The sequence below is a fragment of the Limanda limanda genome, chromosome 12 (genome assembly GCF_963576545.1).
Source record: "Limanda limanda chromosome 12, fLimLim1.1, whole genome shotgun sequence".
Classification (NCBI taxonomy): domain Eukaryota; kingdom Metazoa; phylum Chordata; class Actinopteri; order Pleuronectiformes; family Pleuronectidae; genus Limanda; species Limanda limanda.
This window is the reverse complement of record NC_083647.1, coordinates 16,459,471-16,482,158: the sequence shown is the minus strand read 5'-3', so window position 1 is coordinate 16,482,158 and position 22,688 is coordinate 16,459,471. Positions and strand designations below refer to the sequence as shown.

Here is a 22,688-nt window from a genome sequence, read left to right as displayed (position 1 = left end):
AGATGAGTTATTGCCTCTTGAAAGTTCCAGGTCGTGCTACATCTGAGATACACTGATGTTCAGAATCAGAATCAGAATCAGAATGTATTTATTGCCAAGTAGGTTGACACCTACGTGGAATTAATTTTTGTTGAAGGTGCATACAATGAACATAAAACGTAAAAAAAAACTATAAGTACTGTAAATAGAAAAAAAACAAATAAAATGAAGATATACAAAAGATAAAGGATATAAAAAGTAAAGTAAAAAGTAAAATATAATGCAAAATGCAAAACAAGAGTGCAATTTCAATGCCCAATGTGCAATATGCAATATGCAATGTAATGTATTGTAATGTGTGTTATGTAACACAGACTTGAGGCGTGGGGGCGGTGAATTAGGAGATGAACTATAAGATGTGATCATGATACATTGAAAAAATGCAAATCTTATGGCATTCCTAATTTTATAATAATGAGCTGTTTTCAATTAATTCATATTTATTGTTAATGCTTTTTAAGAGTTGTTAAACCTAATAAAAAATCCTGGACATAATTAAATCAATGATTTATGAACTGCTGTACTAAAGATTATCATGCTTATATTAAAATTATAAGTATTGATTAATGAAATATATTGTACATCCAAATGTTTTGCAAAATACTAATTAAATACTAAAATAAATAATATTGTACTAAGACGCATTAAAAAGATGTTTAATGCATTTTATTTTATATCCACTTCATTTTGAGTATATATAACTTATTTGTCTTTTTATTAAAACACACATTGCAAAGTTTAATCAGTGGTTATGCTTGATGCTGAACTGATGCAGGAGAGTTACCAGGTTATACCACAAGGTGGCAGCGTTGGATCAGAATGCTACAGAGTCTTTGCCCCTGACATCCCAGGAATGTAAGCGCCCTAAAGACAAAATAAGCTTCATGTTGTGGAAGTCAGAGTGAACCTCTGTGGGTCAAGTGCTGCTCTCACACAGCAGAGCAGCACTTTGACCTTGCAGCAAATCCACATTGGTTTAATACCAGACAGTGATTAGTGAACTCAGAGTGAAGAACAAAGCAACTCAGGCCTAAACCTAATCCAGGGACATGAGCTTCATACAACCAGCTTGACAACAGTGCAGAGATGCCATCAACAAGTTTTGGCATGTGTCAAACTAGAGAATGTTATTATTATAAACATTAGGTACATGCAATGTGACTGCATGTTTTCTTTTTATGAGCTCACACTTGAGACTATACTTACAGTACTTGCAAACAAACAAGTCACATTTTTCCCCCTCATTTAAATTCCATGTGAACTTTAGTTTAGAAAACAGAATTTCAAGAATAATAACAATATAAAAATGTACTTTCACTTTATAGATTTACTTTGAATGGGCCCCCGAAGCATCATGACGATCAACTAGGGTGTGTGATGGGAATTCTTTGAGAAATTATATTGTAACAGGCTGAAACATTAAATATACTATATTTAGATACTCACCCAGCGAAATTAATAGAAATCTAAAAAATGGTCAGGTTTATATTTATGTTTTGGTGTCTTATTCTCACAGGCTTATAGGTTTATAAAAGTTTATTAAAATGTTTTTAAAAGAAAAATCCTTTAATAGATTCAAAATCAAATTCAAAACCCTTAGCTGCCATTTCTACTATTACAGGGAAATCAAACATGGGACATGTCTTAACTAACTGTGATGCAATATGTGCAACAGGCAGACGTTGCAAAATGAATCTGGATTCCCACAACTGGTCGTGGATTGTGTCAGAGCACCAACTGCATTCTGTTGTGTCGTCTGAAAGAGGAAGACACAGAGGGCGGAGATGAGCCCAGCTGCATAATGTGAAGATCACTGTGACACTTAACTAAGTGTGACAAGCAGCTCACTGTGTTAGCTTTGTCCCACTCCCACTTTTCCCGTTACACATAGTGTAAATACAGCCATTCGGTCCGATCTGGAGTGGAAAAAGTTTAAGTTATGATAAGTTAAATATCGTCACAGAGTATGGGTGGACTTCATTTGAAATCGTTTGAGTTATAGCTCAAATTGAGGCGTGACATCAGCTGGCCTTGGCTGGCATTCTCCCTTGTCTTGGCCAATGGGGGTCAAGTCATATGGCTTGGGTCTGGTAGATGTGGATTGGGGGAGGGGTTGTTTTCTTTCAATATCTCCTCTGAGCCAATAAGCAAGAGTGCTACTGAATGAATCCAATTATCATTGACAAACTATCCCCAGCAGATATCTCCCACCCACTTGCCACGCTACACTTTCATTACAATACGCTATTGATTCTCATGTCAAGGACAAAAGAGCTTATGTCTTATAAAATAACATGTGGATGATCAGAAAGTTACCATAATCACACATTATTTAAATGTACACATATTTGCCCACTTAAATACCATTGCTCCTTACAATTTGACTTCAATTTCTAAGTGTCTGAAAGTTTTTGAAGTACCTAATTTGTATGACACATTTCTCTCATATTTCTATTAAATATATTTCCCTATTTATCTATAACTAGCAAGAGAATTCATGTAATTCTTTTCTATTATTTATGTTATTTGGCGTGTGTCTTCGTTTATTGTACAGCACGTCCTTCAACTTTCAAAAATACATACTTAATAGTTAAGCTTTTTCAATGAGGTTGGATCTAACTTGTTATCAATACACATTCTCCATAACTATTTAGTTAAAGGTTTATATATCAGAGCAATTTTGTGCTCTTGCCATTACATCAAAAAGCAAATTCTACATGTTCTGTATGTAATAAGGTACTTACTGGATAGATAGATAGATAGATAGATAGATAGATAGATAGATAGATAGATAGATAGATAGATAGATAGATAGATAGATAGATAGATAGATAGATAGATAGATAGATAGATAGATAGATAGATAGATAGATAGATAGATAGATAGATAGATAGATAGATAGATAGATAGATAGATAGACAGACAGACAGACAGATAGACAGATAGATAGATAGATAGATAGATAGATAGATAGATAGATAGATAGATAGATAGATAGATAGATAGATAGATAGATAGATAGATAGATAGATAGATAGATAGATAGATAGATAGATAGATAGATAGATAGATAGATAGATAGATAGATAGATAGATAGATAGATAGATAGATAGATAGATAGATAGATAGATAGATAGATAGATAGATAGACAGATAGATAGACAGATAGACAGACAGATAGACAGATAGATAGATAGATAGATAGATAGATAGATAGATAGATAGATAGATAGATAGATAGATAGATAGATAGATAGATAGATAGATAGATAGATAGATAGATAGATAGATAGATAGATAGATAGATAGATAGATAGATAGATAGATAGATAGATAGATAGATAGATTTTTATAAAAATGGTGAAACCAGTGCAAGAATACAACTTAAAATATGAAATCAGATAAAGACACATTATGTGGGTCAACTCGCTGCTGTGTCCGAGTTATATGAAAGTTTCAACCCTGGAGAAGTCTCTTATTGTCTTATTGTCTCCAGGCTGCTGACAATAAAGAAACCCGGGCTACTGTCCCTTTAAGAGGACGAGCCTCGTGCCCCGAACAACTGTTTTATGCAAATGTGACAAGCCGAGCGTGCCAACAGCCAATCAGCGGCGAGCTCCAACCGCGGGAGATCTAAATTTCGCGGGACGAAGTTTGGCGGTAAAAAAAAAAAGCTGCTTGTCTGTCTCTCCACCTCTTGTCCTCTTGTGTGGAGCGAGAGGAGCTGCGAGCCGGACGATCAGGACTCACACTACGGGTCGGATTCTGCAGCAGAGCCGGGGGCGTCACACTCCAGAACCAGAACCACCAGAACTCTCCGTGAGACCACCTCCGGTACCGGACTTTTAAAAAAGACTGACTCCTTAAAACAGATTGTTTATTTATTTTTGAGCACCGTCTCCATTGACTTGCACGGAGAGTTTCTTATGCACTTTGTTGCCGGGACAAAGGAGAACAGCACCGAGCAGGTCATCACTGTAGACACGGTCCGGATCGCATGGTTTAAATCGTGCTTTTCTGAGTTTAACAGGCGGATTCCTGCTGTGTGAGTGGCTCTGGGTTTATTTGTTATTATAGCTGCAGGGGTGCGAGGACATCTCTGTAGAGAACCCACAGCTTGCCCGGAATAGAGAACGATTCACCGCAGCATTGATCGCAGCCCACTTCCCCCTCAGCTCCACCGATCCGCTTATATTTGTTACTTTACTCCGGGGAGAATATGATGCGAACACCCAAAGGTGTTTCTCCAGCGGCTGCGGGTCGTGCCTCGCTGGGTCTGCCCGGCTCCCAGCTGAAGATGAAGGTCTCCTCCGGCGGAGCAGCAGTGAAGGCCGAGTTCTTCAGCACCGGCCTGTCCAGCCCCCCGATGAGCACGGTGCCGGTGGGATACTTTACCCAGATCTGCAACACGGCCCTGGCCGAACAAAGAGCCCACAGCCTGTACTCCACCCCCCACGGACCAGAAGCTAAACCCATCAGATCATCCTCCGGGAGGCTGCCGGTGAGGAATCAAACACACACTTCACCACGGAGATGCATTCACACAGACACATACTTCACCACTGGGATGCATTTACACAAACAGACACTTTACCCCTGGTATGCATTTACACAAACACACACTTTACCACTGAGATGCATTCACACAGACACACACTTTACCACTGCAATGCATTTATACAAACACACTTTACCACTGGGATGCATTTACACAAACAGACACTTTACCACTGCAATGCATTTACACAAACACACACTTTACCATTGAGATGCATTAAGACAAACACACACAACCACTGCGATGCATTTACACACACACACACTTTACCACTGGGATGTATTTACACACACACACACATACACACTCTTTACCACTGGACTGCATTTACACAAACACACACTTTACCACTGAGATGCATCTTCACAAACACACTTTACCACTGGGATGCATTTACACAAACACACACTTTACCACTGGGGTGCATTTACACAAACACACTTTACCACTGGGATGCATTTACACAAACACACACTTTACCACTGGGATGCATTTACACACTCACACTCTTTATTATGGAATGGAATGATTGCTCCAGTGTCATGAGCGTGTGTGTGTGTGGGGGGGTGGTGGAATAATTCTGGATTTACATCGGTATGCATGTTTTGGCAACATTCAACAATGTGCTGACGCTATAAGACACAGAGATGCTACTGTGGCTGCTGCTGAACGTGTATGACTGTGTGTGTGAGTGTGTCCCTAGTTCGCCTTTTGCCTGCCATTTAAAAGTTGTGTGACATCTCCTCCCGCAGTCCAGCTGTAGCTGCACACAAGACCAGACGCTGTGAGATATGGGGCTTTTTTTGGGGGGGGGGGGGGGGGGTTGAGTAGTGTTTGGGGCGCTTCTCTTGTGAAAAGGCAGTGGGCCCCCCTCCACAGCAGGCGAGGCAGCAGGGCCACACAATTAGACAATGCTGCGGTGGGGGGGGTGAACAAGCTGGTGACACTAATGTAAAGCACAGAACTTTACACTAATTTCTATTCTATGAATCGTGTCGGCAGCTGAGAATCGCCTGATGTTCCCGAGTCGTCCCTCTCGCTCTGGTTGGGACAGGCTTTTTTTTTTTCTGCTTCCACTCTTCATGACAGCTGCTGCGACTGCACCTGTCGCCGAGGCAACGCAGCACCTGTGGAACCTGTTTATACCACTGTAGGAGGGAGGTGGAGTTCAGAGGTCACAACCGGACAACTGCTGTGTGTGTCTGCTCAGGTGGAAAGAACTCCTTAAAAAACACATGTATATATATTTAGTTGACTGTGTTTAAACGCAGAGAAATCCCCAGTTTGTATTCTTGGTGACAGGAGCTTTAGTTTCAGTTGCTTTTTTAAATCACGTCATAATCACTTGTGGCTTTTCCCGTCTCTCCTGTTGCTGCTGGTGCAATTATGGCGAAGGAAAAACCCGCTGCTAACCAGTTAGCCTGTTTGGTCACTGTAGGCCGGAGGTTAAGGTCAGAGGTCACAACTGTTGTATTTACCCCGAGGCATGATGTGTGTGTATGCTCGGGGGGGGAAAGAACACTTAAATATATGTGAGCTTATATTTTGTTGACTGTGTTCAAACCCGCCTCTCCTGTTACCGGGGCAATTACGACCCGAGGGGAAATATGCTGCTACCAGTTTGGTCACTAGTTATAGATCACGATTATTAATTGTCCTTCCTCATCCGTGAGCATGATTTGCATCTGAGTCACGACAAATGGATCTTCATCGACAAGTGGGTCGAAGAAAACAACTCCTAGCAACTGAAGTTATTGTACTTTTAATAGAAGCCTCATCCACGATTAAGACAAATTCTAGCCTAAGTGTGTCCCAACCCCCGTGTTTTGACAGTATACTTCCTGTTCCTGAGGGATTATTTGAAAAGCTTGATGATCTGAGATGATTGGATCACACCCAGGCGAACGCGTTAGTGTCTCCACACCTGCTGTTGTTTGTTATATCGCCTTTCTGACCCGTCCCTGCTGTCTCTGAGATTTACATGAATTGCAGTGAAGCCAAAGACGTCAGGGGTCAGAGTGGGTGCAGGGTCTCCAAATCTCGTGTTGTTAACCTCCGGCCCTCGGCCCAGCAAGAGGATTAGCTGGATGTAAGTAAAGTGAGATACAGGCGGCCCCCTGGCTTATCGTGTGCCAAGGTGAAGTGAATTACGATTCAGGGGCCGGTAGTCTGAGTATTCCTGGATTTATACGTGACAACCATATTCCCTCTTTTAATCCAGCACCAAGACGTTCATGTGCCGTCCGACTAATGCAGAGTGTCATGGACTTGGCCTGAGCAGGGTTTATAATGCAGATGGAGATGTAGACTAGTGGCAGATAAGAAGCCAGAGTGCTGAGTGTGTTTTCACACTGATAACTGGGTTGGTCCATTCTTCCCCTCCACCGTGCGCTCAGTAGATACATGACTGAGTTTGGGTTGGTCCTGATCACTTTATCTGAGGCCTGGTTCAACTAGCGGGTCACTGAAAAGAAAGTTTAACTGGGATGAGAACGAGGGAAATTACAAAAGCTGGTTTCAAAAGTTCCATAGTTATGAAACTTCCTCAGCACATTTCAGTACATGAGGTTATATATTTAGTTTTTAAGAGGGAAAATAGTATAAACATTCAATTTAGTTCAGACAAATTCTGTTATGAGTAGATAATCTGCTTTAACTTGTTATTAAGATATGATATGTAATAATTCTTCATCCAAATGCCAGACTAGACCTATGCTATATATTATGTTGACCTTTGTACCTTTATTTTTTTTAAAACAATGCTCAAACCAGAAAAATTCCCATTTTTATTAAAGGTATCTTTCTGTGTTTGATTGTTTCATATCCTCTTTAACTGTGACTTTGCCCGTCTCTGCTTTAACTAAGTAAAGACATACTGCTAGCCAGTTAGCCCATCTGCTGTTGTTTCCTTCCACTGGTCGTATTGGTCACCCATAACGGATCACGATTAATAACTGTCTATTTTCCTGCATTAAATTAATAAAACTGTAATATGTGACAACTCAAGTTATCCCATTCTTCATTACTTCAACAACCTAGGTGGTTTTATTATATGATGAAAGAGACAAATAACTGACTATGGACAGCTAGCATGCTACATACACCAGATATATATGATATACACTGATCAGCAACAGTTGGTTTTAACTTGTGTGTGTGTACTTGCTGACACAGCAGCATAAGCTCATGCTCAATCATGGGTCTTATGTTTACAGGAAGTGTTGCCGCTTCATGTGCATCTCACTTCCTTCAGCTTAAACAACATAACAACCACTGTCTTTCAGTTTACACTTCACCACAGGATGCTCGGCTCAAACAAACAACACACGCCTATAAAACAGTCATGTGTATCCCCACAAGTAATCCTTCCCCTAGCTAAAGGGCATCAGAGGATGTCCTTATGAGACAAATTGTGATTTAGGACAATATTACTTTTTTTTTTTTTACTTCAAAAGCTTCCTCATGGGACTCGCTCTTTTGAAACCCCTCAAGAAAAATGTTAGACTTTAGCTGCAGAGATGAAACCTTTCCTTATAACCTTACCTAGCTGTAGTACAAAAAGCAACGCATCATTGGTCGCTATGTGAGTTTTAACTAGCTTGTGTAAACAGTCGATAGTTGTGACTGTTACCTCTCAGCTTGATAGTGATGTAAATGTGTTACAGGCCTCGGGTCACCCTCCAAAGTCCAGGGAAGCTGCTTCTGTCTCCGATTGTTCCTCCTACATCAAACTCTTCCTAAATGCTCTGTGGGACTCCAGAATTCCTCTTTCAGATGCAGCGAGTTGCATTTTACGACGGTCAAATACCAGATCGGACAGAAGATGTTGGCCATCGGCATAATGTCGGCCACCACAAGACAATGTCACACTTATATTCCCTGCTCATGTCCCATAGATTTTCATGGAATGTGCACAATCTGCAAAACTGCATTAATATCAGCTTCATGAATTAGTCCTTTTGCCCCTTGGTAGTGACACACAGCTCTTCTGTGCTGTTTCTTTTACACCAAGATTAGTGGGTAAATGCAGGTTTTTAAAACTCTTAAAAACTCACAAAAAATATGATTTTTGACCATTACCAGTAGAGGAGTTAGCCTCTTTATATTTTCCACTGGTGCGACATGCTCAGCATCCCAAACTGACAACTGGGTCGCTCTCTGCCCTCGCTGTGTTGTCAAATTAGCGGGTTTCATTGCTGTCTAATGATCTGCAGCCAATAGAAACCTGTGTCTTTTGCAAGGTCATTTGATAAGGGGAAGAATGCAGATTTTTTTAATTCCCATTGCAGACAAAAGCCAGAGGTGAGTGGGTTTTTTATACCAGTAGAAAAGAGGCTTTATACCTTCCAGTGGTCTCTTCACTCTTGACTCAACTTCAATCAATCTTTTAAATTGTATTCGTATATTATACATTCGGAAAGCACAATTTGTCTCATAGGGCTTAACAAGGTGTGACACCCTCCATCTTAACCCTCAACAAAAGTAAGGAGGAGTACTTCTGGTTCCATTCCTCTTGGACCCCATGTAGTGAGCCTCCATTCAGACGGATGCCACCTGCATGAGACATTGGCCACGTTGCCAACTGTATGCACTCAAACAAAACTCTCTCTCGATTCCATGTCATTCCACTTCTTTTTTTTTTACCCCTGCCTCAGGCTGGCAGTGGCCCTGAAGCATAATGTCCACAGCAGGAGGAGTTTTACATTTCAAAGCAGCCCAACTCCCCCCCCACCCCACCTCTCTACCAGCCACCCAAATGGGGCAGATCCACCCTTTAGTTTTTTCCTCTTGAGGGACACATTGACAATCTCATCAGCAGTTCAGCCATTGTTAGTCTTTTGACTACCCATGGGTGTGGTGGTGAAGGGATTTGTTTTCGGAGGAGTGGATACTTGCAGGCGTACTGTAACTTGCCCTCGGCTTGGCTGGAGTCTGGGTCCCACGCACTAGCAGCTCAACGGACGAGGTTTGTTGGGTTTGCAGAAGGGGCCTGGCGGCAGAGGTCCTCCACGTGACTCATTGACTCTGTGCGAAACTCCACAGTTTACATTTCACCACGATGGCAGGAATCAGCCAAAGAATGTGCAACAGACAGGGTGTAACTGGGAAGGCAGGCAGGGTGAGCCTGTAGCAAGCGTGAGGGGAGTAGCTGGGAGCTTTTGAGATAAAGTTCCGAGTTAGTAGCAGGGCAGTTGACTTCCTGTGTTCTTCTCACAGCAGCTGGCCTTAAGAGTGGTTTTCTGCAAAATATCAACATGGGAACAGATTGAAATTGAGGACCATGCTGCGATATCCAGTTTTCTGACAAAGGCTACATCCAAACTACTAGGTGCTCGTTGAAAAACTCATCAACTCTGCTATCAATATCCACAGGTCCACACTTCTACTACTATGCCTTTGAGCCACCAAAATGTTAAAATTTAGAAATGCTGCATGGTTTTAGTCTGGACAGGCACAGATGTTTGGAATGACTTATGCACACTTTAGCTGTTTTCAAACATGACCTGCGGGTAAAGTCTACATACTTTATTCTAGGAGGCCAGGTGGAGATAGTGTGCTGATAAACCGCAGCCTTGGACAATTGCGTTCACACATGTACCTCCGAAGAAGAAGGAGAGTTCAGTGCATGACTGAAAGCAGCCTAAGAGACATGTTTGTGTAACGAAACCTGCCCATGTACTCAGCCATATACTACAGATTTCAACTAGGCCCAACCAGTCCCCTTGAATTCGATTCAAGCTGCATCAAATTTCACACACCTTTTAGAAATCAGATCCCCAAATACACCAGATTTTTTTATGAATCCCTGGGAAAATATTGAAAATCCCCACCCCCGACCCAAGCCTTTTGTTAATCTGTCCAGTATTTTTTGCATAATCCAACCAAACAAACCAACAACCCAAACTAAATAAAGCAGTGTTTGCCTAACACGGTTGACTCAACGGTGAAATCCCTCATGCAAAAAGGGAGCACCCGAGCCCCCGCCTTAACCCATACAGCTGCAGGGTGAAACCGTTGGTTCCCTCTTATGACGTGTCAGCGTTGCCTGTGGCCTGTGACTTATAATGTGTAGGACCTAAACAGCCTGAAAACATAGACATGGTGCAGCTTGATCTGTAGGTCTTGTGGTTATTTTATGTGAAGTTTGCAGAATTATTGCAAGGGAGGCTTTGAGGGACTGAGCAGTGAAGGGAAAACCACACAGATCCTCTCTGTGTGTCATCGACAGCTGTCACTGCTTGCAGACCCTCCAAGCAGTATCTGATTCCTCTGGTGTTTGACAGCCAAGACCCTGAGCCAACAAAGACACAACCTTTTAATCCCACAAAAAAACCTGAGCAAGTGCTTACAGCTGCCATTTTGTTACAGGTAGGGGTCCATGTCCCTGAAGTGTCTGTGCATATGGCTGCCTGAATGCGTTGGTCATTAAAAGCCTCTCCGCCAACAGCACGTGCACTTGCTGTGTTGCTCCAGATGTCGCCGGTCAACAGGTGGACGTGTCAGCGAGCAAACTGGGACAATGGCGACCTTTATTATCCCCCACACTCGCACAGGCACATCCACACATGTTGCGCTCAATTTGCCACTTTTCCCTTCTCCGTAGAATTGCCCTAAACCTATTAGCCAAAGCGGCTCACTGGCGTCTTACGGCACAGCACAGTCACACAAAAAAAAGGGATTAATGTTGTGTTTGCCAAGAGACACGGAGGAGAAGGTGAGGTCCCGGAACCAGATGCTGCACATTACCCGAAATTAGGTTTTGTGTGGGCGCCCTGCATAAAGAGGGGAATGACCACTGATGAACCGAAACCTCTGTTACACACACGGTGAACATGTGCTGCCATCACTTAGGTCTCTGGCAGGAATTTGGCACGTCAGGAGTTCGTGACTTTGCACAAGATGTCACTTTTCAGACAGTTGGTCATTTCATCATTCTATCACATGGCCTGTGTTCTTGTGACTTTCACTTTTGCCATGAAGAAGAATGGCCGCAGAAGGATATCTAGTTTTATTATGGGGTCCAAAGTTCACGTGGATATTTTCAGATTGAAACTGAATGCATGATGCATTAAACAATTTGTGTGTGTGTGTGTGCGGCTGCTTGTGTATATGTGGAGAGCTTGTGTGTGTTTAGTCGTAGACGAAAGGGGACGTAGGGAGGCTATGAAGGGGGAGGAGAGGTCATTGAGTGATTCCAGGGATTTCCTGGCGTTTTGCAGGCAGTGGGGTCGAGAGAGAGAGCTGATCCCCTCACCCTCCTTCCCCTTCTATTCTGCTCACACACACACACACACACTCGCACCCACCCACACACACACACACACACACACAGGAGATTGGTCCCTCTTGAAGTGCTTGGGAAAGTGTGAGGGGGGTGCTTTGTTTCTGCACTTGAGGGCCATTGTCACATTTACGACATAGCACTTTTGAGCAAACCCCCCTATTTAGCACTTTTCACCAACATTGATGGCCTGGACTTGCCCTGCGCATTTTTTAGCAACTTAACTTTGATCTGCCATTGTGTAAAGTCTGTGACATTTGTTAAGTCGCTAGGACGACAGATTGTTTCCAGTAAACTTCACACCGGGAAGGAAGTCAAATGAGGAACATTATTCACACTTTGCATGTTTTCTTTTTTGGGTGACTAAATGGTAACATCTTTGTAAGAACATAAACCATCTTTGCTTTTAAATGTTCCAGATCTTTATAATGATTAATATACGTTTTCTGCTCTCTAGGCTAAAAGGAAGCTGGATCTCGAGGACCCTCTTTACCTCCCAGAGTTCCGCACGCCAAAAGGCAAAGGCAGCATCTCAGCCAGGATACCAAGTCCAAGAAGTGAGTATACAAGGGAGGAGTGGTGTCCTGTGTATCAGCACTTCTGTCTCATCGGATCAGTCACACACAAAGAACTGTCCTATTTCTCTCTGTCCACATATTGCAACAGTATCCACATACATAAAATACAGCATAATGCACGTTACTAACTAGTATTGCTGACAATGGTCAACCTGGCTATGTTTAATATATGTATAAATCTTAAAAAGTCTTTGATCCAAAATCCGAATTTTAGGACAACAAATGTCTGAAATGCATTTTGACAAGTCTTAAACATTGATTGGATTATTAATTAGGAAGTTATTAAGTTCTTAGCCTGTAGATATCCTATGGAAAACTGAGCACCTTCACTACAGGCTTAAATATCTCTACTGGTTCGTCTCCTAATGTGCCTTTTGTTTGCGTCTCAGCTCCAAAGTCTCCAGGGGAGCGGACGCGGTACGACACCTCCCTGGGCCTGCTGACCAAGAAGTTTGTGGGTCTGATCGCCGAGTCTCCCGACGGAGTTCTGGACCTGAACTGGGCCACCGAGGTTCTGGAGGTCCAGAAGAGACGCATCTATGACATCACCAACGTCCTGGAGGGAGTGCAGCTGATCAGAAAGAAATCAAAGAATAACATCCAGTGGCTGTGAGTAGAAATGAATCAGAAGAGATTTAGGGTTCGCCCTTGGGGAAACATCTGGAACTGCAGCTGATAAAAGACGTGTAGAGAAAAGAACAGATATTTAAATGCATTTACTTTCTGTAGTCTGATTGGCCCTATTAATAAATCAGTCAACATCTAAATTTTTAAATATTTTAAATAGTTGAATCAACCACTCTGAAAAATAAAGTCACAGTTGTAACTGCAACTCAACTCAAGTGTATGTATTCCTGCTCACACGTAGCTTATCAGCCCCCTAGTGGTTTTAACTAGACACTGCAATATAGAGTCTCCCACCATGTGGAATACTTATTACCCATTACACTGTCTGCCCTTGTTTTTGAGTTGTTACAACAGCTACCTCACTTATTTTAATGCAATCAAATCCTCACTCCTCACTGTTTTTTTGCCTCATTGGCTCCATCTCCCCCAACATTCCTACAAAGAATAAGCCGTATAGATAATGTGGATGTAAACTTTGTGATGTTGCAGGGTTGGAGACGTGTTTGAAGGCGGTGCAGGCGGAGGAGAGAAGGCGTGCGCCCTGAGGAAAGAGCTGGGCGACCTGGAGAGGGCGGAGCGGTCTCTGGACGAGCTCATCCAGTCCAGCACCACGCAGCTCAAACAGCTCACTGAATACAAAGACAATCAGAGATATCCTTCACATGCATTCTTTGTGTTTCACTACATTTATATTGCAACTCGTCTGTGTTTGCTTATACATGCAAATATCCACTTGATACCTGCTGCTGCTGCTGTTGTTATCCTTGACCCCATGCTGCACGCTAGGCTACGTGACGTACCAGGACATCCGCTCCATTGGCAGTCTCCGAGACCAGACGGTCATCGCTGTCAAGGCCCCGGCTGAGACCAAGCTGGAGGTGCCAGACGCAGGAGGGGTGAGAGAGCGTCTTTGTCTCAATGTTACACTGTGTTCCTGTTTCCTCCGTCTGGCCTGTGTCAGGCTACAGCCACACTTGTAAAGTCCTAGTTTTTATATTGAAACAATCTCTGTCAAGTCAGGCGTTCTAGTCCAGTATTGCAATTAATCGCTGTCCATTCTGAAACATGAAGATTCATGCATTCATGGCGTGTGCGTGCCGGTGTAAACGGGAAGCAGTTGGTGGCTTATTTACAGAAAATGCAACAAATAAGAAACACAGCAACGGTGAAAAGTAAGAAGGGCAGGGTTTTATATTTTTGGACCTGCAACGAGGTTAGTTTATGCCTGTCAGCACCACCGATAAAGAACAGCTTCATGTGCTCCAAAACTCTGGAGAAGTCTGGACAACAGGTGAAAACGTAGCATCAGTGATTTAAAAATTAAATGTAGTTGTGTGAATTGAGCCTTTATAGACCACTGCTCTCCCATGTAAATATTTATCATGTGTAAATATTGCTGTCAGATGGAGGTTAAATCTTTTTCGATAAATTAGTTTGTTAAGGAAACAGAAACTAGTGACTGACAGTACTCTGTGTCTGTGTCCCTCTCTCCCCACAGCAGGAGTCATTACAGATCTACTTAAAGAGTAAAAACGGCCCAATCGAAGTCTACCTGTGTCCGGAGGAGGGTCTGGAAGATGCCAGCCCCGTTAAGAGCCTTGTCACCCCCAAGGAGGAGTTTCCCCCCCCGCTCGGTCCTCCAGCTGCAACACCGATGACACAAACATGTTACGGCATCAAGGAGGAGCCTGTTGAATGTAAGATAGGGTTTCAGACTTTACCACAAACTGCATTATTTTAGGTGTAAATTTATAAGCATGTGCTTTGACGATTAAAATAAACTTTTATCATCTTGTAAAATGCACTTATTTAATTTCTTGCAGAATATAGAAAGATTCATTTCTATGCATAAGCCAGGAAGTAGTTAGCCACGTTCAAGATAAAGAGTGCAACAGTGAACAGCTTTTATCTGTTCAAAGTTCAAATATATACTGTGCAGAACCTCTAACACTTTTTTTTATCTGTACATACGCAGAAATTAGCAAACTTAGTAAACAACATTTTGTAGAATGTTGAACTATTCCATTCTGATGACATTAGTCAAATTTTATTTTATTTATATAGCAAAATAAAAGGTATTATATAAAAAAGCTATAGGTAGGAATAAAAATGAAATCGCATGGGTGAAGTTTTGAAAAGTTTTAAACGTGTGGTATAAGTTAAAGCAGCTAAAGCAACAATTCAGAATTGCTTAGTTCAGTAAGAACCCAGAGATCAAATTAAACTGGAATCTCTCCTCTTCTCTGTCCTCTCCTGAAAACAGCCAACCTGTCGACAGCTGCAGTTCCCTCCGCCCTCTCGGCTTCAGTCTCCACCTCTGCTCTGCTGGACGTAGAGAGGCTGTTGGGTTTGCCCCCCAGCCTGCTGCAGATCACCGAGGACCAGCTCCCTGGCACCTCGTTCGCCCCGGATCCCAACACGCCCTTTGTCAGTTTCTCTCCCCCCTTGGACCACGACGATTACCTCTGGAGCCTGGACGATGGCGAGGGAGTGTCTGACTTCTTTGACACCTACGACCTTGGGGATCTGTTGAAGAGCTGAGTTATCAATGAAGGAAGGGGGGAAAGAAATGTAGGCAGAGGAGGGGTGGTGGGGAATATTTAATTGAAATGCCTTCTCAAAGTAGGAAATGTTACACTATGAAGCCATCTCTCTTTTTTGCCATGCCTGTTTTAATGTCGGTGATTCCAAAGGGTGATTTAAACCCTGTGTCAATATTAATTAAGTAAAAATCCCAATTGTACATATTGTTGTTAAAATATCTCTCAGTCTGGAAGGAAATTTGAGACTGAGATTGGCACTGGTGTGTGTGTGTGTGTGTGTGTGTGTTTGTGTGCGTGTGTGTGTGTCATCTCCGACGTAAAGAAACACTGTTTAAAAAAAGCAGGGACTTTTTCACACTGTGCTGCAAAGCTAAAACATGTGTAGTCTCACACAAATCTGTGAGTTACTATGCATCTTACCAGCAAAAGATCTGGTAGACGTTTGGGTGCCAAGCCGGTGTTTACAGTGTGACAACTCAGGAAAATGTGCTTTTCTTCCTTGTTTCCAAAGTCTAAATGATTGTGCCACTCCTTGGCCCATAGGGGGCAGCCTTGTATTAAGTCAGCTTTAACTGCCGTGCAGCTTTTCCAGGATTCAATCAAAGTGGATGAGAGTAAGCTAAAGCCACCAAGAACCTCACACAGGGTCCTCGTATCTTCAACGTGCATCAAATGAAACTGTGAACGACGTGTCCTCGTGGATCCACTGGGCGTCTACAGCTCCGATGCACTGTCGCGTGAAATCTGAGCGTGGATATTAGACGAGCAGCTGATTTGAAATGTTGGGTCTGTCTAATCAAGTTGGCTCTTCTACTGTCTCAAGCTTTTTGTCAGGCCTTGTCACTTGTTTGGTGTTGGCATCGTGTGCCAAACCTCCCAGGCTGCGGAGGCCGGCTCTGGACTCGGAGTCGGAGTTTGAGAGCGATGAATTGGTGCTAATCAAGCTCTTCAGTCGTAGGTTCGGCAGCGTTGTTTCAAATCCTATTGCTCCTGTGAAAAAGCTGATTTTAACCGATGCGGGTTTTTTTATGAAGTGGTGTCAAACTACTGTTGTATTTCTGAGGAATTAAAGCATCTGTGTTGCAGATGCGGTGGAAGGTTAGTTAATTTATGTAATTAAGGTTTAATTAGATGAGCAATGTATTTTGTCTCCATTTGTTCTGAAATGGAGTTTGTTGATTGAATAGAAGCAGAGACCATGAGGAATTTAACTGTTTGGATTTCAGGCCTTTGAATTTTTCCCCCCATGTGTTTTGGTGCAGCTCCTTTTGAATAGTGCACCAGAACTCAGAGCAGCTGTGACTTTTACCTGTTAAAGAAATTTGAATTTCACGACGATGCATTTTTGGCTTTCCCTCTACGTCGCAGAGATAAGCTAACTGTCCTGTCCTAACAAAACTTGAAAAACGTGTGCTTGTGTGTGTATTTGATAGTTTGGGAGGTGGGTGTTTACAGTGTGTTTCGTGTGTGTGTGTGTGTGGTTTTACAAATGTAGCTTAGAGAATGTAAATTCAGAATTTGTAGGTTTTTTTTCAATGAACATTATTTTTCTGGTATTTGTACATAAGTTCTGTTTGTATTTATACCTATTTTTTTTCCTGAATTTGTATTTGGATGTTGATACTGGCCTTTCTGCAGAGGCCACAACTGTTTTTGTATGACATGCAGCACTTAATATTTTATAATATTGTGTGGTCTGTTTGAAATAATTAAAAATAAATTGAAGCCATGGTTTACACCTTGAATTGTGCACTGTTTTTATTTTAATATCATCTTAAGTCAAGAACCTGTAAGTTTCTGTTGTAATTTAGTACATGTTTTAAACAAAACTTTAGTGGTTTTATCCTCGCATCAATAAATGGTAGAAATATGAATCTTCCAAGCCAGTTTGACCTGACCCTGAAAATCAATTTTAATCAATATTAATGCCTTAGTGAATTACACTCGCTCAGATGAAAATATTTTTCTGTGTGAAAGCAGCGAGGGAACGACCACTGATGGCTCTGATCTTATAAGAATTGACTTTCCCTCAGGAGGGAGAATGCGATGACACGAAGAGCGACAATGACACGGAGAGAGTCATTAACACGTTCGGACAAGAGGACAAAAGCCTGCTATCATTCTTTGTGAGTTGGTTGCTTTGGAAACAAGCTCACAAAGGGCAGGGGTCACACACAGGGTCAAGGTTCAGGGGGTCACCGGGGAATGTGGGTCAACGAAGGACATAAGGAAATAAAGCACTAGTCAATATAAAGGAAATGTGTGTATTGGTTTGCATTGTTTTTAAATGATTTAAATCAGTCTCATGAAATACAAGGTGAAGGTGCCGGGTTCACTGACCTTTGGTAAAAATAATTAAACATTTTATTTATATTGCCATTTGAACAATGCTCAAAGACATAGGAAAAAGTACAGCCACAGCAAATCAATGAAAATACCTAAAAATATAAAATACACGTCACAACAATATAAAGTAAATGTCATATTAAAAATGTCATAATCCGACATTAGCTTATAAAAATTACAAATAGTATTCCATTTAAGAAATTCTACAACACACTTTGTAGTCACACATTAAAATGTAAAATATGCATCATATTCACATATTAAAAATATAAAATACACCTTGTAATGACCCATGGCTTTCATAGTACTGCCATACAAGCCAGTAGCCAATCAGATTTGCCTTTAGCCTCCGCATACCCTCAAGATCGACCTGTATCATTGATTACACAGCCAAAAGACATTTTTGTTGAGATGCATTTTTCATAATTTCAAATTCAAATATTGTCAACGGGCTTGTGAGTGAGAAAAGGAGACACTTCAGATTTTTCAGGTGAAATAAACTCATGGTCCTCTGCACCAGTTCTACATGCAAACTCAGGCAACTGCTTCTGAACAACATCAGGTGTGTATTAGCCTTAAGTGTCTATAAACAGATGTTGCGCACATAGGCTCATGTGTTTAACATGATGTCGTAAAACTGGAATACCAGACGTGCACACACGTGCACGCACACACACACTTATGTAGCCTGTGACTGTTTGCTTTTTAATTCTGTCTAAACAACAGAGCACCACAGTTCGGTTTCATCACACCTTCAGACCAACTGCTGCGACAACAACAAACTGAAGTAAATATCGTTGAAGCTGAACGCTGACTTTGGCAAAAAGTGAGAATGCCTCCCTGTGTTCGGCCATCACATAAAATAAGTTGACAGCTTGTCCATGAGCAGTGGTCAGAACATTGCATGGCATTGTTGAAGCACACAGAGAGCTCCTATAGCCTTTACTAAGGGTGGAAATGATTAAGCAACAATAGCTGGTGTGTTTAAGGCCACACGCAAACTCGTTAACAAGCACAGAATGTCTTAAGCTGACAAGCATAATATTTGATTATAGATGTCTGAACAGACTGTGTTTGCACAAAATGTATGCACCTCTTTTATTCGTCTGGGAGATTGAGAAGCTTTTTTATGTGCTATCAATATTAGATATTTATAGATTCAGCAGGAAGGAGGATTAGGTTCAGGAAAATATAACTTTAAACTGACTGTGCTTCCTAAGTCATGTCGCATTTATTATGGACGATGAATCACAAACAAGTTTGACAGTCCCCAGTCTGGAAAAAGTTTAGTTGCTATACCAACCATGTTGACGCGCTGTGGGAGATGTCTGTCTCAGGGTGGGGTTGATGGGCAGGTATGTTGTCAGCTCAGAACAAGCAAGCAGGCAAAATGTATCTACGCAGCAGTGGTGGGATGTAACAGAGTACATTCACTGAAATGACTGTACTCAAGTACATTTTTCATGTATTTGTACTTTCATGTAGACTTATTTGGGGTATTTTTTTTACTTTTACACCTGGATTTACATTTAACATTCTGCTTTAACACTTATTAAACATTCTGATTCAACATCTATATTTAACAATTAGATTTAGATTTTATATTTAGATTCAAAATGTAGACTTAGATTTAATACTCAGGTTTAAAATGTAAATGTATTTTTATCAGCAAATATCTGTACTTTCTACTCCTTTGCTTACTTTACATTTTTACAATGTGTTGTGGCACAAGTTCACATTGTTTTTTATACCTTTTTAATAACATATCAATAAGGGGAATGGATTTGGTCCGATGAGAGCAGGCGGGTAACTTTTGACCCCCCCTCCAGCACCACAGGTGAAGAAGAAACATAAAATCGATGGATGAAGAGGCCACTGCAGAGACTCAGTCATTAATATGTGTTTTCAGTAGCATCATCTGCAGCATTGTTTTATTAATATGTCAGAGTCTGGGTTATTCCAGTGTTAAACAGAATGTACAGTAGGTAAATATGATGTAGTAAGCAAAGAGGCTAAACTCAGCAAGTACTTTTCTTTTAATAATTTAAATATATTTAAAGGCAGCAATTTACTCAAGTTGAAAAGTTGATGTGGTACTTGTAGAGTCAAAGTAGGATGTATTTCCTCCACCACTGCATGCAGGACACGGGTCTGATGCTGCTCTGTCAACGAGTCAGGGCTGAAGTATTTTTCTAAAGCACAAGCTGTCAATAAAATGTCAGAGTTCCTTTTGACATCACAGGTGTTTCCCAGGAAGTATCCTTGGTGCAGTGGTGCAGGTTCCTGGGGTCAGTGGTTTCCTATAGAGGCCCTAACCTGAGACACTTCATATGCCTATTCCAGTGGGAAGTCTGGTGTTCAACAATAAATCAAACCCCCTCTCTCTATCTCTCCTTCTCCCTCCAGTCCTCCCATTTTCAGTCATCCATGTCGACCAGGAGAGAGAGGGGGGGGGGGTCTGTTACGGTAAGCCAGGGCCTCATGGCTTGACAAGGGTAGTAAATTGATAGCAGAACTAGTGGAGCTGAGTCAACATGCAGAGTGGTGAGGGAGAGGAGGGAAGCAGTTTTTTTTTGTGTGAGCGGACCCAGTGCTACTCGTCTGTGCTGCTGGGAAGCAGCAAGGAAATCCTGGCAGCCTGATCTTTACTGGAAGCTGTCGGGTTAACGGCCTCTGTGCGGCTGTGTGCGTCAGAAGAGAGATGGTGCATTTGGTGCAAAACCTCACTTCTATCGAGAGCCAAACACTTCACAGGCTGAGCAGAAGGGTTTGCTCCGAAATGAGGTGAAGGAAGACAAAAGACCATGTTCGTGGCATAAAGAGAGAGAGTGTGTTGATGTAAGTGACGGTGAAAAGGTGCAGCGTGTGGTGTTTAGGAAGGAAAAGGGTGGAGGCGAGGAGGGAAGACATTAAGTGAGTCACTCCAGTGTGTTGGAGACAATAAAGTGTCTATCTCTTTCTCCTCTTGCTCCCTGTGTCCTTCCACCTTTGTCCTCTCCACCCTCCCCTCCACCTTCCAAAACTATTTTCCTCTGTCAATTCCCCCATTCCTCCCCTCCCCTCCACTCTCCCTCCCTCCCTCCCTCGGACGTGTGCTCTCCACTATATGTTTAGTTCAGTGCTCGAGCAGACCGGTTTGCTCAGTTTTACAGCAGGGCCCGAGCCAGAAGGCTGGCAGGCGCACAAAGGCTCTGCTTCTTTAACTAGGGGGCTGCAAAGGAAACTGAAGGAGGGTATTGTTGGGACATGGCAAGCTTCTGCATTACATCAGCTCTGACATGCAGGCCCACAAAAAAAAGAAAAATGAATGTGAGCAAAATGAGTGCACATATGTTGCACATACAAAACAATGATGTTTACACCAACATTTATCTGTGCAAACCTGTCTTCACTTTTCTCCTCCTCTCACTGACGTTTCTTTTGTATACAGGCAGACAACAGAAACAATAAGGAAGGAGGCCCTGGTAAACTGGGTCACCGAGCCTATTTACGTGGCTCTGCACTGTTTGGAGTTGGACGCGTGCTCCTCACTTCCTTATGGCAGTAGAGATCTTTTCCTTAATGATTAATAGGGGAGAGAGTTTGTTTCCTCTGCAGAGAGTTTTACATTACATGTGGAATATTTGCAGTCGTGAGAGGCCTTTGTTTCGTCCCCAGTGAATTTTCACTCTGTGCTTGCAGAGGGTCACATTCGAAGCCTTTTCAGTGGGTCCGGAGTTATTTGCTAAGTGTGGCACAAAAAGGAGTTTGTCCGTCTCTGGGAACGTAAACACAGCGGCAGTGTGAGCGTGCACAAAGTTCAGATGCGACGTCCATTCGGCTCTATTCACTGAGTGGCAGTAATAAGCAGTTTCAGAGAACAGAAAAAAAATCCGTTCGCCACAAAGTGCAGTTTTATGTTTTTGGGCTGAATGTGTTTAAAATGACCTCAAGTTGTCTGAAGAGCTGGGACTAATTTCTCCCTTTATGCAGCTAATGCAGCTTTGGTTTTGTGGTGCACGACCAAAGGGAGCCAGTGTATTTGATGCTGCTTGTGAAAACCACCCATCTGCACTTCATAGTGTATCGTATCGCCGCTCTCCCCTGAGGCTAAGTTCAGTGATACTCTTCTCTTTGCATTGTTACAGGCTTGACAATGCTCGGCATGCAGGAGCTGTGTCCTTCACGCAGCTCTAATGCAGCTCTCGCAGGTTTGTCCCCCCCCTTCTCTTTGCTTTCACTTTGTCAGATGATTTCTGGAGAAGGTCGGCGAGGAGGAGGGACCCGCCGAAATCCTCGCTGAATGAAAAATTCCTTTTCACGAGATGAAAAGGAAGCAGAAGGAGCTTTGGAGCCTCAACCAGGCAGAGGGAGCAAAGAGTTTACACACATCTAAACTAATGATACATTAGCTTTACAGTTGTGTTTTGTGCAAAAGCCCCAAATCAGTCTTAGAAACGGGTGTTTTCATCTCTCACACAGGTTTTTGCTTATCGTGTGATAAGCCTCACAGCAGTTCTCAGCCTTGACTACATCACCTCATCCATTCAAATTCCTCTCCTTCAGTTCAGTCTGTGAATGAGGCTTTCTGCATTACCATGGCGACCACACTGCAGATTCTCTGGAGTCTGCATAGAAATGAGAAGTGACAATGAAAGAGAGAGGAGGGCACACACACACACACACACACACACACTAACACACACACACACACACACACACACACACACACAC

General features: G+C 42.3%; 1 protein-coding gene across 1 annotated transcript; it reads left to right on the top strand.

Annotated features, from left to right (window-relative positions):
• Positions 1 to 4,260: 4,260 nt before the first annotated feature.
• e2f2 (E2F transcription factor 2) lies at positions 4,261 to 15,627 on the top strand. The gene is made up of 7 exons (XM_061083305.1): positions 4,261 to 4,542; positions 12,339 to 12,438; positions 12,849 to 13,068; positions 13,576 to 13,737; positions 13,868 to 13,982; positions 14,585 to 14,783; positions 15,350 to 15,627. Exons 1-7 carry the CDS (start codon positions 4,261 to 4,263, stop codon positions 15,625 to 15,627), a joined length of 1,356 nt encoding a protein of 451 aa, XP_060939288.1.
• Positions 15,628 to 22,688: the final 7,061 nt, after the last annotated feature.